Raw genomic sequence first — 16,292 nt, 5'->3', positions numbered from 1 at the left:
TTTCATGGTTGCAACTCAGGTTGGGCAATTTTGCTTTGTTTTTATTCACAGCATCAAATCTCATTCAGACCAGCAAAAAGTGTCTGAAGCAATTTCAAGTTTGTGTTGGTGGCAACCAGACCTCCAAAGAAGCTGACAGCTACAGTTTTAGGTCTCGAACTCTATGCCAGTGGACCCCTAAAATTATCAAAGAGCAGAGGTCGAAGAAGGGCAGAGGCTTTTAAAGGTAGGTGCCCCAGTCCCTACTATGTGTGATCAAGTCTGAACCGCTCATGCATGTTCTGCTGACTGCATGGGAGCACGTTTCCTATTAGCCAGCTCTGCTGGGCTCCTGACTCAGCAGGGAGACGTGGCTTAAGGCCCTCTGTCTGCCTGTGCTGCTTAAGGAATCGGGCACACATAAGTCAGGTTTTGGATAGTCAGACTTCTCAGGCTCTCTGTCTTGCACCAACCCTAACTCCGTGTCTTTTCCTGATGGGGCCCCCATCTTTTTGCAGCAGTAGATAAGTACGAGCTCTTATGCCCCAGATATTCTGAGCAGCCTTTAATTTAAGGCAGGTGTCCATCTGCCTTGCTTATGAGCTGTGGCCAGGCAGTTTCCTGAAGACTTATTTCTTGGGTCACTCTCCACCCCCAAAAGGCCATTGAGATAAGACACATTCATCCCAGCGCAGACATTCTCTTAAAGGTCGACACACTCACCTTGGGGCAAGGGTCTAATTCTCAAATCCTTGTTCCTCTTGACTCGAAGCAAAACTGTCATTCCAACTTTCCTACATCCCAGGAGGAGGCCACAAGCATCCCACAATGGATCTGTCTCTGTCTCTCTGCTTGAAGCGGTTCCATTTGAGAGCAGTATTCCCCAAAAGAGAAAATGAGCTTACAGAGTAGTGGGCAGAGCACTCGGGGGGACTGTGTGAAAGGCAAGTTCAGTTCCCTGCTCCCCTAAGAGCATGTCTGTAACTATTGATACAGAGTGGGAGTTTCAGAAAGTGTGGTTTGGGGGTTTAGCTCTGAACAACCAGCTAATAATTACAGTATTTTGTATTGCACTTGTGTGAAAACTGTTGTGTTCTCTTTTTTTAAAAAAAGTATCCAACCACATATTTCAAGCCCCAGCTGGATGGTGTTTGTTAGCCTACTTTTGATCGTCATTAAAAGCCACAGAGGAGGGAAATCAGCATCACTCATCTTAGATGTTAGTAACTGGATGCCCTCTAGCGAGACTGTGTCACGCTCTCAGATCTCTGTTCTTTACTTCCTTGGGGAGAGATGAAAGACTTGCGCATCTTTCCTTAAAGTAAAAACGTAGGAGCACATCCTGGAGGTGAGCAGCGTGTGCAATGCCCAGAAAGTCAGAAATGAAATGAGACTTGTATGCCCACTCAGCAGAGACCTTGCTGATGCCTTTGGGCTGAAGCGAAGGGGGCTCGTGGCCCCGTTTGCTGGGGTGATTCGGACAGGGGTGTGCCCAGGCTCTGTGTTTGTGTCATTTTCCACTGATCACTCACGGGTATGCTATTGATAGGTGTATATGGATGGCAAAAAGGATTTTTTTTCCAGAATTATTCTCGTAGGAACACCTTCCTCAAATGTCAAGGATCACCCCAGGCCATAGGCCAAGCAGGCTGTTTGGTCCCTGCTGCAGGAGGGATGCACGAGCCCTGTGTGTGGCTCACGCGTGCTGAAGGATGGCTGCGCAGTAACTCTGATTATTTCCTCTCTCTGCCCGAGTGCTGTAAATTGCATCAGGCAGCTGCGGCTGGTTGCTGTTAGCACGTCACAAATTTTGAAATAAAACTTGTGTGTTGAAGCATCTTAGGAGCATTATTCTTTCTCATTTTTTATCTGGGTAGGGAAATAATTTTTAAACAAATTGTAGCAGGGAGAATAAGTTCTGAGTGAGCAGGAGGGCCGATAGCAACGATACTGGGACGCGGTCTCAACGCCCCTGATTTGGCTTTGACATTGCTATTTTGGGGGAAGGGATGTCTGCAAAAACATGCACCACCCAAAGCCTACATTGGGCCAGTAGGCTTGCAAAGACTGCAAAAAGCACCAAGCAGCGAATGGAATGAATTTAGGTCTTATAGTAATGTGAGTTAGGTTCACAGAAAGATTAACCCATGTCAGAAAAATCTGTTCTGCCAGCGTTTCCACGCTGCATGTGGTGATGGTGAATTCTGGCCCAGAACACTTTCCATTGCCTGAGTATTTCTCGAACTCTGCTCACCATGTCCAGAGGTGCTGAAAAGCAAAGGTACTGCGTCAGCGTTCGATGTGTATCAGCTCAGTAAGGAGGTTCCCAGGGAACGGGTTCTTAACGCTTCAGATACGTGGTGTGACCGCAGCGGGCAGTCTGCAGGACATGAGAGTTGTTCTGCAAAACTGTAAATGGCAAATGTTTTGACATCAAGTGTCTCATCGATGCAGAGATATTTAGGCTCCTGCTCTAACTGTTCATAGGCTTCTTGGCATGTGAAAGTACACCAGGGTTTTCTTTTCTTACTTTCCCCCACCCTGTTTTTAATACCAAGATTAGGCTTACCTAAAAAGAAGCGATCGGTTTTTCGTTAGAAATCGGCCCTGTGTTTATTCCTCCAAACCCAGATGCGTACCTAATGATGTGAGCGATAGCACCCGTTTCCAGTTAACTCCGTGGGCACCTCCAGCAATGAAAGGTTGCTCCTCGAGCTTTTGCAGGCACCTGTGCCTGGCTAGCATGCTGCTTTACACGCGTTTGGCACGGGTGCACCGGGAAGCAGTTCCTTCCTTGCACTGACTTCAAGAATGTGAGAAAGCACAACAGTCCGATGTCTGAAGTTGCCAGCTCAGATTAATTAAAACGTCCTTGCAAATTAGACTGTCACCTTGCGTTTTGGTTTTGTTTTGTTTTCCAAATCTAACTGAAGGTTTCTTTCTCTGTACTGTGGGACAGAGAGATAATGAAGAGTTTCAAATTGCACAGGGGAGGTAGCAGTAAAGATTAATTTAAAATTGCCATATTTTGTAATGTTATTTGTAAGTAAATTATTTTTCTCTTGAACTACTTTGTATTTTCTTAAAAACGCAGTGCATTTTTGTTTAAAGACATTTTTCATTGGAAGTGATTTGCAACGTTATCTCCCCAGCAGCTCTCATCCCTAAATGCTTTGATATTTAGATGCTCGCCGATACAAACTGCGGTTCCACTTTCCTTTTTGTGCAGCATCCGACCAGCATGAGCGCTCAAACTGAAAACCCAGCCTCACTGACGTGGCAGGAGGGAGAGTCCCAGCTGGAAACACGTACTGCAGCCGTCCATCCGAGGGGACCTTGCACACGCAGGTAAGAACCCAGCCTCCCTGTCACCACCAAGGGGTAAAGGGGGGCAAAGAACAGGGCTTGCGGCCACCTGCCTCTGGTCAGGCCTGGAGCCGTCCCCGCTGCATCACGTGCCGCTCTCTGCACCCACAGTGACGGCTTCTCTTGGCTTCAGGTGCCTTGAGGGACGGGTCCCTTCATGCAAGGAAACCCAGATCACTGCTTTGCCTCCTTTTCAGTGCTTTAGTGCAAAGGAATTCAATCCAAGTCTCCTAAAAGTGCCCCAGCTTTTGCGTTAGGCATATTTTTTACTATAGAGTGAACGGGAAGAGAGGGGTGCAAGTAATCCACCTCGTCTAGTGACACTGCTTGATTTAGGGTAAGTTACTTGAGCAGTCACTATAACAGAGCCAGGAAAAACATCTGCTTGGGTATGTTCCCAACTCATCGAGCCGAGTGTCTCCAGCCCAGTAAAAGGGTGAATTACTTGACTGGGCAATTCAGTTCCCCACAAAAGCCTAACTCTGAGCTCAGCCCTTGGCTCAGCAACGCTTCTTTTCCTCCACCATGTATAAAGATGTAAACAAATACACTTTTGAAGGTGTGGGAAGGATTCACAGTGACACTAAAAATCATTTGCAGAGAACCACAGCACGGCTGTGGGCTGCTGTCGGTGTTGCTGTTAGTCTTCCTACTGCGTGTCTGTGGCTGAAGGGGGGACAAGATATCCCTCGCCATAACGCAGACTAAAGCAGCATGAGACACTTGTTCTGTTACGTTACCACTTGCAACCTCTGCACTAATTGAGGCACCATCCAACATTCCAGACTCGAGAGATTAATGTGCAAGCCAGAAATAAAATTTCCTCCTCAGTAGGTATGACTGTGTGTCTTTTTCCTACTTTCAAAAGAAAAGTAACAGGATTAGAACAGGAAGAGAGCCGTGACATGCATCATAGGTAGGTAAACAACAGTCATCAATCTCTTCCTGTGGCAGCATTGAAAGAAGTACAGTCACTCTAATAGGCGCTGGGATTCCCCATAATCAACTAGAACTTGACATTTCCCTTTCTGATTATAAGTGGTTAGTACTAGAAACTTTTAATCAGCGTAGTGGAAGAGGGAGAAGAATTATGTGATAGACTGTTGCACCTAGGAATTTATCTCTTAGAAAGAGAAGATAAAGCAAAAACGTACTTGGTAAACTGCTTAATGCTTCAAAATTATTTTTGAAAAATTTAGTTTTCATTGTGAGCATACAACATCATTAACTTGCAAAACAGTTTTATTTCACACTATACAAAGTTAACAGACACTTAAAAAAAGCGTACAGTTACATCTACTGCCACCGAACATGTTAATTAGGGGACTTCACAGATAGATCTCTGGTTTTTTAGGGCCCTATGCAATCCCTGTTCCCCCACAGGTTTAAGCCTACTTCTGTATAGGTTAAGGAGGGTTTATTCAGAGAGTGTAGTTCAGAGCATGAAACTTGGAGGACTTGGAGAGAATGTGCCAGCTCCGCATCTGTATGCCAGGAAGAAATGTAAATGAACACTTCTCTGTTCCACTGCTGAAACTAATTCTCCCCCTGCTGGGCCCTTACAGAAGCAGCTGTAATAGGGAGCTAGTCCAGGAGCTGTCTCTTCCTTTCTTCTACAGAGTTCTCTAGAGACAAACCTTGCTAGTGGCTGTGAAGCATCTGGAGCTGTTTGGAGGAAAGAGGGATGGGATCTTAACCCATACTGGTGAAACTCTGTCCTTTCCCTCCTCTTCCCATTGAACCTTTCCTGACATTTCGCTACCTGGCTGCCATTGTAAGCAGTAACAAACTCTCCTTCAAAGAGCTTATTAGAGGGAGAGAGGTAGCTAAGGGTTATAGGATTTCCTTGCAGTTTTGAAGCTGATTGTCTAATCAGGACCCAAGAATAAACCCTCCTTGCAGGAGGGCATAGTTAGATGTCATATTGTGCGTCACTGCCATGTCGTCGTAGCATGGATGCTAAGTCCTGGAGTGAGGGCATATACAGAAAATACTCAAGAAAATGAAAATACTCCTTAGAAATTAATTAAAAATAATGACGTCTGAAAAGAATTTGGATTGCGTGGCTCTAAATCTCTTCACTGTTTCACAGCTGTCTAAGGTGAGCTGTTTTTTCACTTCAGACGCCACTTCTCCCTGCAACTTGACTGTAAATAGCCAGGGAAATAATTTACCATAGCATGCCCTAGACCTGAGCCTTCCTCAGGTACTTAAATCTTGGGAGTAAGAGCAATGGCACAAGATGTTGACTGGTTATACAGTAAACTTTGATACTCCAAGCAGGCGAGCCTCATTTAAACCAGGTTTCAGATCAGATGTTGGAATAGTTAAACAAAAGAACACTTTCTGATGGCACGCTGCTCCGAATGAAGAACTAAAACTGGTTGCCTACATTTGCTTCCCTTGAGGTCCAAAACCAAATCGCCACGAGAATACAGTGTTTCATACAGAAATAAATATGCAACTGATTTCAGAGTCTTTTACGGAAATCAACAAAAGGACAGAAATACCACAAGATAACCTAAAAGCCTTAAAAGGAATAAAAATACTGTGCTTGTACATTCATTCTTTAAGGTGCTACAAGCTAATCTCTTTATTATGTAGCCTTAGGAAAGTCAGACTTGGTGTTTCCCAGCAGCAGTGGTAACCTTCATGTCTTAGGCAAGATGTCATTCACTTTTTTCAGTTAAATGGTTAGGACACAGCATTCTTTATCCAAGATGGCATCACTGACATCCTGATCTGGGGGCCAGGGCTAAAGGGACCTTACCTTGCAGGTTCAGTTCATCCTTCCTTTTCATTTCTGCAGTACCTCACTTGAACAGTTCTTTTGGGTACTGAAGCCCCCCTTCCCGGATTAACTTTGCTGAAAAAGAAGAATGAGCCAAAATTCTGGCGTTTCAGACTTGGCATATAATATGCAGAGGAGACAAACCCATTTTTTAAGTCTTTTCCCGGTTATCTTTCAGAGCAGCCATAAAGCAAGGCAACAAATACTAATATAAGCTAGTTTTCTTCATGATTCTCAAAAATTCTTGCTCGCTCACTTCTCCATCTCCATCTCGATCAGCTTCGTCGATCATTTCCTACAAAACATATTGTACACCTGGTCAGGCATGGGGCTTGACTCTAAACACAAGACCTTTTCATTACAAAACAAATCAGAAGTACTTCTTACAAAACCATGACTCTGTATTTGATTATTCCGCACATTTCTAACCTCTCAGCTCTTTTTGTATAGGCATGAATTTCCCACAAGGATTGGTCCATTCCTAGTAGAAAACCTCTGGCAAGTGAGAATTTACCTGAAGTTCTTCATCTGTTAAGTTTTCTCCCAGCTCCTTGGCGACTCTTTTCAAGTTTTTAAATGAAATCTTTCCTGTGCCGTCATCATCAAATAATCTGAAAGCTTTCAAGATTTCTTCCTTTGAATCCTTTTCGCTCTAAAATGAAAGTACAATGTGTATGAATTAAACACCTGCTATTGATATGTCCCTTTATGGTATTTTTTATTCCAAGATTTTTTTTTTAACAATTCCTACCATTTTTTGTGTCATCATAGCCAAAAAGTCTTCGAAGTCAATGGTGCCACTTCCTTCTTTGTCAATATCTGCTATCATTTTCTTAATTTCTTCTTTCTTTGGCTCAAAGCCTAAGGCACGCATCGCAACCTGTGCCAAAAAGCAATTCTGTTAGGAGACTACCAAAAGTCTAGTGGCAGCAGCTGCATTAAAGCTCATTTAATTTCCTCATCCAAAACTATAATGACAGCTCACTGCAAGGAAGACCTTCTGACAGCTCTCACTTGCTTGTTTCCTCTTTCCAGTTACTAGTAGTGTAGGTCTGATGTTTGTAAGACTCAAGATTTATTTTGTCTTTGGATTTATGGGGAACATGGATCTATTTCTGAAACTAAGGGAAACTTTTTGTCAGAATTACGTAAAAGTTCCAACTACATCTCTGAACTACAGATTGATTTTCAGCTTAGTTCCTAAAAGGGCTGGTTTCTCAAAATGGGACACCAAGGGAGAGATCAGGGATGTGATTTCACTTCATCTGACATTTAGGGCAGAATGCCTATTAGTTTTGATTACATGTGGTTAACTTAGGCAATCCAGTACACGAGTAGAAGAAATCCAGATGTATAGTTCATGGCACTTTTGGCTACATGGGGAGGCAACTGACGATACTCCATAAATTTCTCAGCCTCAGCAAATCAAAGGGTGAGTGTTGTGCTAGTCAAGGAAAGAGACTTTCTGAGGCTTACACAACACAAACAAAATACTACTGTAAGGACAGGTAGTGCTTAATATTAATGTTGTTTAAAACCAAGCTCTATAACAACGACTTCAGTACTGATAAAACTATTAGTAATTTCCCAATCCTGGTTCGCCAGATAACTTGAGGAAGATTTGACCTGTGAACATTCATTGTTCCTATATGATCTAGTGGAAATACAGGGCAGGGCAGAAATTTTCTTGCTGAACACTTTTCTAGTGGAAAGTGCCAACTCACCAAAAATTTCACATGTTCAGATATTGAAAGCTACCTCGCCAACTGTCCATGTATTAGAGAAGCCTGCCTGCTCTGTATTGTGATAACTGTGAAATACACCCCAAATTCAGCCATGAGAGCAAGCCGTTACTGTTGTTCATACACTAAAGCCATTTTAAAACAGAGCAAGTTAGGGCTGGGCACACAGAAAAAGCAGCTACGATTTTGTGACCAATGATACTTCCATCCAAGGAAAAACAGTGAGAAAACCTTGAGTTCTTTTATGTCGATGCTTCCAGATCCATCAGTATCAAACAAGTCGAAAGCTTCTCTTATCTCCTGCTTTTGCTCTTCTGTAAGTTCAGGTTTCAAGCCACTTTTCTTCCGCTGGGTTGTGCTTAAGCCAGGTTTCCTGTAGTTGGATGCCTTCAGAAAGAGAAGAATGAGAGATCACCCCTTCGAGAAAATTCAAAACACAACTCGTGTAAACAGCCATAGTGAAGCTGTAGGGAAAGTGAGACGTTCTTTATGGCAACGGGTAGATTGCAGCTGGGTCTCTTGTGCATTTTCCTGGATGATTCTAGAAAGAAACCAAGCTGGAGACTTTGTTAGGAGGGAAGAAGCGTCTGGCCTTCATGTTTTAAACAGATCGCCAGTCAGAGAGGAGCCAGGCAGGCTGCAGGTGACCGCTCTGGCAGTGACTGAGGCCCCTCGCACCTCCTGCCCGTCGCTTTGGCCTCTCAGGGCGGGTCCCAGCCCCGTCCCGCCCGTTTAACGGCCACACAGTTATAACGCGGCCGCCCCGCGCCCCTCAGCGCTCCGCGGCCGCCGGGCCCCGCCCGCCCCTCGGCGCTCACCATCTGCCCGCCGCTGCCGCTTCCCAACGCCGGGCGGAAGACGCTTCAGCGCCGCCACGAGAAACCACCAATGAGCGAGCCGGGGCGCGCCGGGGGGCCGGCCCCTTCCCTAGCCCGGGCCAATGGGAAGCTCGGAGGGCTCGTGAGGTCAGCGCGAAGGCGGGGTGGGTAGCAGGGAAATGGCGGCCGGGCCGGTAACCTAGCAACGGCGGGGGGGGGGGGGGGCTGGGCTCATGGCGGTGGCGGGTGCCCCTCGCCCCTCTCCCTTGGCTGATCCCTTCATTTTGACCCCAAAACCTCCCCCTCCCGCTCGTTATCTTGCACCCTCACACGGGATGGAAAAAGGTAAGAGGTCAGGGGATGGCGGGGAGGGAGAAAAGTTGAATTTGGGGTCTGTTGGTTCCTACCGCGTGTTAACTTGTAGTAGGAGCTTGCCAAAGTAACATGCGTAAGGCAAAGTGGGGAAGTATCACAGGATCCGAGAACACGCACGCCACGGATTGTGCAAGCAGTGAAATAAAAACAGTCTGTCCCATCAGCATGTGCCATGCCTTAATCTGTTTTTGCAGCCAAGCCCTTGGCCCATTTGGTTCAGGTTTACATACCTACAGGAGTATGGGCTGGCATCCCAAACGAAGCGACAGTTTTACTGTATGAATATAAGGTGAAAGTGAGAGGCACGTTTTTCAACTACGATTTCAGAAGGTTTTGGGTAAGTGGCTTGTAGTTGGCTGCACTGAGATTTGGTGGCAGCACATGGCTTTGATAGAAGGAGCTGCACAAACATTGCTCTGGCTCATAACCAGCCCTGGCTCCACGTTCATCGAGATAACGATGCCATACTGGTACAACAGCAGCACGTGTTGCTGAGCCGAACCCTTGTTTGGAACTGGCTGAAGAGCACGAAGTTCTCTGTGCTGGAAAATGGAAAGCCCTTCCCAGCAGTCCTTCCGTGTCTCCCACCCACGCAGCGGCAGCATGGCCTTCTGCACAGAGCTGGGTGTCCAGGGCCTCTGGAGAGCAACACAGCATTATTTGGCGCGTCCACGTAGTTACTCTTAACTATTTCTCAAATTTTATGAAGAGAACCACAAATTGGTTATCTACTCTCTCTGTCAAAGCAAGCACACTCCAAGAAGCAATCATTAGTAGTTGAGAACTTCTTGAATTCTGAAACAGTGATGTCAAAAAACCACTGTCTTAGTAAATCCTTATGAGAACTCAACTGGAATGAGTTTTTAGGGAAGTAGGGGAAATAGGTTTCATTATCAGATTCTGTGGGCTGATGATTTTTTTGTTTGTCTGTTTCAAAACAAACTAGCTGTGGTATTAAACTAAGATTCCCATTAAGAAAAAACAGGCTTTTAAAAAAACAGTATTACTGGGAGTACTCACATGGATACATAGCATGCTGAGACTGTTGTCACAAGAGACTGCCAAGAAAAATTTCCAGAAAAAACCTTAAGCACGTTGGATGGAGATTTTCAGTGCAGCTTCAAAGTCAAAAGTACTGATTACAGATAACTTTAAAAAAAATAAAATTTCTTGATTAATGGTTATTTTGGTACTTGAAGATACTTCTAGTAAATAAAGAGAATTTTTTTGTCAGTTCAGGCTGGACTAGAACTTTGGGGCTGTTAGCACACAGTGGTTATTTCTGACTGCCTAAATCTAATGACTTTTTAAATTCCTGCTTTGTCTTCATTTGAGTTAGTATTTGGATGGCCTTTCACTAAGTGGGGTAGCAAAAGAGGTTTTGATTTTACAACAGTTCTACAAAGAGACCTTTAGGGAGATGAATTATTACTTGAATCTGAACATAAAAGGTGTAAGAGCTATGACTTTAATTCTTAGTGTGTGTACTTTTTTCATTTAAAAAAAAAAAGGCGCTTTAGTTTAATCCATGCGGTCTGCCACAGGAGTGTGGTATGGGGAGTATTTCAAGGGAGAGAAGATGTATTTTTGGCACGTTAAAACCAAGTAGTACACGAAAACCTAGAAGTCTTGGCAGTTTGCTTTGTGAGGTATAAAGAGACGGCATTCCTTTTCATGCATATTAAATGGAGTATTTATGTATGTTAAATGAATAAATAGAATTTGGAATAAAATAAACTCGTAATAAAGTAAGTTTTATGTTTGTCCAGATTTGGAGGGTAAATTCAGTGGTATCGCTATTGGTACCAAGATGCATCTGTAGGGAGCGTTTAGTTTTGCATGCAGTTGTCTGTTCTGCCCTAGGGAACTTTTGCCCTAAGGAAGACAGCTGAAATTCCAGATAGCAAGTCATGAGAGAACTGGTAGTTCTGTAAGATCTGGACTGCTTCACGTTTAAGAAACCACTGGAATTAACAGCATTTTACTATCTGCCAGAAAAAAAAAATCCATGGTATTTTAGTAATGCATCATTTCAGCAACTATGTATCTCATAGTAAATGCACAGCATAAAGGACTGTTTTATACAGAGTGCCTCACAGAAGAGCTCTGTTCAGTATTCAGCTGTTAATTTAGTTATTTTGTGATGTGTCCTCTGGAGTACTGTGAGGCTGGGACAATAAGTTTGTGTTCTGTTCACAGATGCTGCCCTCTGGCCATGGCTTTCAGGGATGTGAATTCAAGAAGACATATAGGACTTCAGCAGCTCTCATCCTTGGCATCAGCTGGAAGAACGTTACTGGGGCCAGTGAAATCCTGTAAATTCATTGTGGATGAAAGCACCAACCAAAGCATGTTGATTTGTTCTGCTGTCAGACTGATAGAAAGTTTGGACTTAACCAGTGCTGCCGGACAGCTTCTTAATGAAACCATTCAGGCGCAAAACAAGGAGTTTAAAACTGGGATGAGCACCCTGTTGTTTCTTGTTGGTGCATGGAGCAATGCCATCCTGGAGTGTCTCCAGCAGAACGTTCCTGTTTCAGCAATAGTGTCGGTCATGTCTGAGGGGTTGAACTCCTGCTGTGAGAAAGTCCAGTGTCTTCAAATATCAGTACATGATGTAAATAAAGAGCTGTGTTCTAGCAGTGTTAGGCCAAACACTTCTAACAGTAAAACTTACGAGATTGCATGTGACAGTTTTCTAAATCCTCAGATTTTTCTGTGCTTTCAGAAAGAAGTTTCTCCATCAAAAGAACTTGTTCCAAGAAATTCTTGTTCCCATCAAGAAGCTGACAGTAATTTTAACAAGGGCCTGGTTTCACCTTTGGCTGGCTTTGGATCAATAGCTTCCCCCGTCAGATCAGCAGATGATAACAATGCATCTGTGATTTCTGGAAGTGGTGTTACTGCATCCAGCTGCAAGCAGAAAAGATTAACCCATAGCAGATACTTCGGTGCTCTAGCGACAAGCCCTTTTTCGAGTCAGCTCGATGATTCTCGGGTATGCCTCTCAGGACAGTCAGCACATCCATGTGAATGTTACGGTTTAGGACACCTGGCAAGAGCTCTGAGCCATGGAAATGAGCCTAACATGAAATTGCTTAAAAGCATCGTTGCGTATCAACACAAGAGAGCAGAATGTAGTGGCTCTTCCCAATTCAATATTGCAGAAATTGTGACATGCTGTTTACCTGGTCTGCCTGAAAGCTATTCTTGTGTTTGCCCAGGTTTTGTCACTTTAGTATCACCAGAACAAGCCACAATTATCAAACACTTTCGAGACAAACCCCTTCGGATTCTGCTGATGGATGGTGACCTAACGGAAGAGTATCGTCACCTAGGTTTTACTAAGCCACGTAACGTAAGGACCGTGTTGGACCGTCCTGACCTACAGGAAGGCAGACCAGGAGACGTGTGGCTAAATACTACGTTAGATATTCTAATACGCTCTGAAGTGAACTTAGTTTTGGTCAAAGGGAACGTGTGCGAAAACTTAATGGAAAGGTGCGTGGCGAACAAGATTCTGGTGATCGGTTCTGTGGCTCAGAAGGTGCTGTGTGCCTTCGGGGAGGTCAGCGGAGCCCGGCCCGTGACGTACCTCACCCAGCGGAGCGCCTCCTGCGCGGGGAGCGGCGCCCAGCTGGATCTGTGGACGGCCAGCGACGGGCGTGCGACGGACCTGGGTGAGCTGGTGCCCGTCAGGATAAGGGTGCGAGGGATCGCCCTGCTCACGGCCGTGCTTACTACAGCCGTGCCTGCAAAGATGCAGCTCGTCGAAGACCGGTTCTGGACTTTTGTGTACCGACTGCATCACGCTCTCAGTGACGGGAAGGTTTTCCTCGGTGGGGGCACAGTTGAGCTCTTATGCCTGAGTCACAGTCAGGCGCTGGCAGAGCAGTCTTTAAAGCTAGCAAATAAAAAGCCTGTGAAAGAATTTCACGGCCCTTGGCTGGCAGCATCTTCAGCAGAGTATAAATCAGTTGTGCTTCAGGCGTTAGCAAGTGGCTGGAGCCAGTACCTCTCAGCGGTTATGTGCAACACCGCAAAAGCAGCATCGCTTTTTGAGGCACGGACCTTAATTGAGCATCACCTCAAAAAAGCAACTGACTGTGGCTCTCCCTCAGCATATGTACTGAAAGAGTTTCGAATGGGTGGTATGTTCCGAGGTGGTCCTGTTCCTTTCACAGGCAGTGCAGAGGGTTTTAGGGTTTATGATAACGTTACAGCCAAGACAGAGGCGTGGCGCAGAGCTCTAGACCTGGTGCTGCTGGTGCTTCAAACAGATGCTGAAATTATCTCGGGTCCCCAAAGTAATCAGCTGTTAAATTCACATGCGTCGAGTGAATTTATGTTTTTGTAGGACTTGTAGGCTGTTTTTTTGTTGTTGTTGTTTTGTTTTGTTTTTTAACAAGTCCATGAGTCAGTGAGTGGAAGAAGTCCAGGTACGATCTACATTTCTTCATCAAGTCATAGAGCAAGCATTTAGGTGTGGTTATGACTTGAGCGTGTGGAACAGTGGAAATCTGCCTGTGAAACAGTAACAAGGTAGATCTAATTTCCCATTTCTAGAAATGAGTTAAATAGCAAACAAAACTCACTTGTGGGCTAACCTCTAACTACAGCTGTGCGTTTCTAATTAATGATATTGTCTGTATGGATAGATTAATCCAGTCTGATGTCTGTAACATTCAGCAGAGCAGATGTGCCGTTCTGTTCTCATTAGAAAGAGGAGTGCTGTCAAGTCGAAAGAGGCAGTATCTGTCAAGTCGAGTTGGAGAAAAGTTTGCTTCCGTGGATAAACTCCTATTCTGAACGTGTGCTGCCCGTATAAGGTACTGGGACTTGTATCCTGTGAATTATTTAATGTCTTTTACTTCTAAAGAAGGGTAGGAATTTCTTACATAACATTCTCATACTTGTCTGTGTGATATGAGAGTTATATAAGATGTAATTAATTTTTAATTATTACCTTGCTCTTCATTTCTGTATGTCACAAGTGTAAGAGATAATTATGATTATGATAATTTATGACTGTTTCTGCTTAAGCTAAGAGATTGTATTGGTAGATCCTACTTTCGCATACTTGTATGGGCAATATATTTTCCATTTTGAAATATCTGTCTTTTGAAACTTCTATGGTTTTGATATAAATTCAGGCTGAATCCCCCCTTTTGGTATTATGGAGTGGATGTATCTCTACGCAGTTTGGTTTACATAGCAAGTTGGATTTTTAGATTACTTCATTTGGGTTCTTTCAGTTACCCTTGCAGAGAGGAAAACTGTAGTTGTATCAGCTATTGGCTAAAAACTGAAAATTAATCTTCCCGGGATGTTTGAAGCACAACCATGGTACGGTGTTTTTGCACTTAACATCTAAAAGTAGACCAATTCAGAAGTGGCACTTTGTTGCAAGAAAGAGATACGTAATTCTAGGGATATTTTTTTTCTGATATGGGCAATTTGAATTACACAGTGAGTGTCTGATGAGTCAGGTGAAAACGGGATGGAAAAAGAATGGAAATGGTCATTACTAAAGCGGATTCTTGCTCTTAGGAGTTGATTCTCATTAAAATGGTGAATTTACCCCTTTTAATTGCTGGTGGCAGACAGTCCTGTGGTGGTGAGAGCTAAGAAACGGGATGGCTAAGTGTATGTTTTCCGCATCCTGCATCAGTGAAAAGGCGGACAGAAAATGGGGTTATAACTTGATTGTTAGAGCCTTCACTACTCATTTACTCTTGTAAGTGGATGTTTTTTCCCTCTGGGCTTACTTTCCTTGCTGTAGGTCCCCACCCCAGAAGACATTTTAGAGAAGAGCCATCAGCTACCTCAAATCCCTGTGATCCTTCCCTTGATGTCTTCATCTCTGTAACACAGAGCTCCATAGCCTACACCATGCTCTGCAAAAAATTGCCCTTCCTGAGACAGCTTGGGAGTCTGCACAGCTGGGAGCTGTGAGGAGAGGTGAAATCCTGAGCTGCTAATTGAGAATTGACATTCTCAGTTATGCTTAAGCGTGGGATGGAATTGGGATCCTTAGAAACAGCTTTTGAGCCCTGACCTGACCAGAAGCTCTAACTCAATTTTTAGTAAGAAGAAAATCCACCTACATGCATTTTAAGCTGGAGCTTTCTTCTACACTGTACATATTCTAGCATATTGCATATGCAGGTCTTTCATGGTGCTGTTTACCTGAGTGGTTCACACTAAGCGAGTAACTGATCTATTCAGTATGCAAGGCAAAGAAAGACACAGATAATGAAGTTCATCCTCAAACATGTTTTAGATGCATGTAGGCGTGTTTGTTTATGAAAGTAGTGTTCTATGGTAAACGTTGCATCGAGAGTTCTCATTGCTGAATTTAATATTTTTTCTAATTTAGTGTAAACGGAAAGCTCCTAGAGAGGCTAAGGGAGCATGTGAATTGCAGTTACTTGTCAGAAATTTTAGAGAAAATAGTTTCTGTGTATAGAGAGCTACGCTTACAGTATTTGGTCATCTCTGATCTGAAAACAAATGTTTTGTTTTTCTAACAAACTCCAGAATTCAGTGGGTTTTGGCAAAATCTCTTCAGTAACGTACAGACTTGTAATTTTAATTTTAAACCATACTTCCTTGCAGGATAAGGATCGAGTTAATTATAATTGTAATCATTCTCCAATTACATCTTCATTATTAATCAGTTGGGCAATTGATGTGTAAGAGCTCAGCCACGCTCTCGATACACCAAGACACGAGAGAAAAACGGTTTGGTAGATCAAAAGAGGCAAAAGGAGCTAGTGAGTGTTAGGTGAGAAAGAAATCAAAGCCCAGCATATAAATAAATACAGAGAAACTCTGCTTCTTTGCAAATGTTTGCAGCTCAGATTTGGCTTTATACTGTTTTTCTTGAACCTCCTATACTTAGCATTGCATAATCCCTGTTCCCAAGAAAAGATCCAGTTGCACTCTATTTGAATAATAGAGTTAAGTGGATTATGGAAAAAAATCATACATGAATTGTACTGAAGTGGTCCAAATGTCTATTTATAGGGCTCTAAGACACCGAGAGCTGACGCACCAAATGTTGAGAAAATCCCAAATGATGTAATTTTTCCAATCAGGCTGTTTAAAAGTACATAACAGTGTATTTAAATATTGCGACGCGGAGGTTTTCTCAAAAGCCCTCGGACGTTATATTTTGATTATTTAACAGTTGCTTTTCTACAGGCCAACAAAATGGGC

At 43.7% G+C, this 16,292-nt stretch overlaps 2 protein-coding genes across 6 annotated transcripts in view; one reads left to right on the top strand and one right to left on the bottom strand.

Moving 5' to 3' along the window:
- BBS12 (Bardet-Biedl syndrome 12) overlaps positions 1-16,292 on the top strand; it is a 79,237-nt gene that overhangs the window by 46,886 nt on the left and 16,059 nt on the right. For 3 of the 5 annotated variants that reach the window (XM_083833775.1, XM_083833776.1, XM_083833774.1), the window contains 3 exons: positions 52-226; positions 3,209-3,327; positions 11,271-13,900. In XM_083833775.1, coding sequence (XP_083689901.1) covers positions 3,221-3,327; positions 11,271-13,428 — 2,265 coding nt within the window. In that variant the 5' untranslated portion in view covers positions 52-226; positions 3,209-3,220 and the 3' untranslated portion in view covers positions 13,429-13,900. Of the gene's footprint in view, positions 1-51; positions 227-3,208; positions 3,328-8,715; positions 8,844-8,884; positions 9,042-11,270; positions 13,901-16,292 lie in introns of those variants that run through there. The other 2 variants (XM_083833777.1, XM_083833778.1) reach the window with 2 other exon arrangements.
- Positions 4,570-8,831, bottom strand: LOC310898544 (uncharacterized protein). Its single transcript, XM_083833791.1, has 5 exons — positions 8,697-8,831; positions 8,110-8,265; positions 6,888-7,016; positions 6,651-6,788; positions 4,570-6,431 (listed from the first exon to the last, which is right to left on the bottom strand). Exons 1-5 carry the CDS (start codon positions 8,697-8,699, stop codon positions 6,342-6,344), a joined length of 516 nt encoding a protein of 171 aa, XP_083689917.1. The 5' UTR covers positions 8,700-8,831; the 3' UTR covers positions 4,570-6,341.

This window comes from Anser anser (genome assembly GCF_964211835.1).
Source record: "Anser anser genome assembly, chromosome: 4".
Classification (NCBI taxonomy): domain Eukaryota; kingdom Metazoa; phylum Chordata; class Aves; order Anseriformes; family Anatidae; genus Anser; species Anser anser.
Note: the sequence above shows the minus strand (reverse complement) of the source record. Positions and strands in the feature narration are given on the sequence as shown.

What these genes read in the sequence shown, in the direction of transcription:
- LOC310898544 (XM_083833791.1), bottom strand. An exon ending in CTATGATGACACAAAAAATG is followed by an intron (nt 6,789 to 6,887) that starts GTAGGAATTGTT and finishes CTTTCATTTTAG; the next exon opens with AGCGAAAAGGATTCAAAGGA. An exon ending in TAACAGATGAAGAACTTCAG is followed by an intron (nt 6,432 to 6,650) that starts GTAAATTCTCAC and finishes TATGTTTTGTAG; the next exon opens with GAAATGATCGACGAAGCTGA.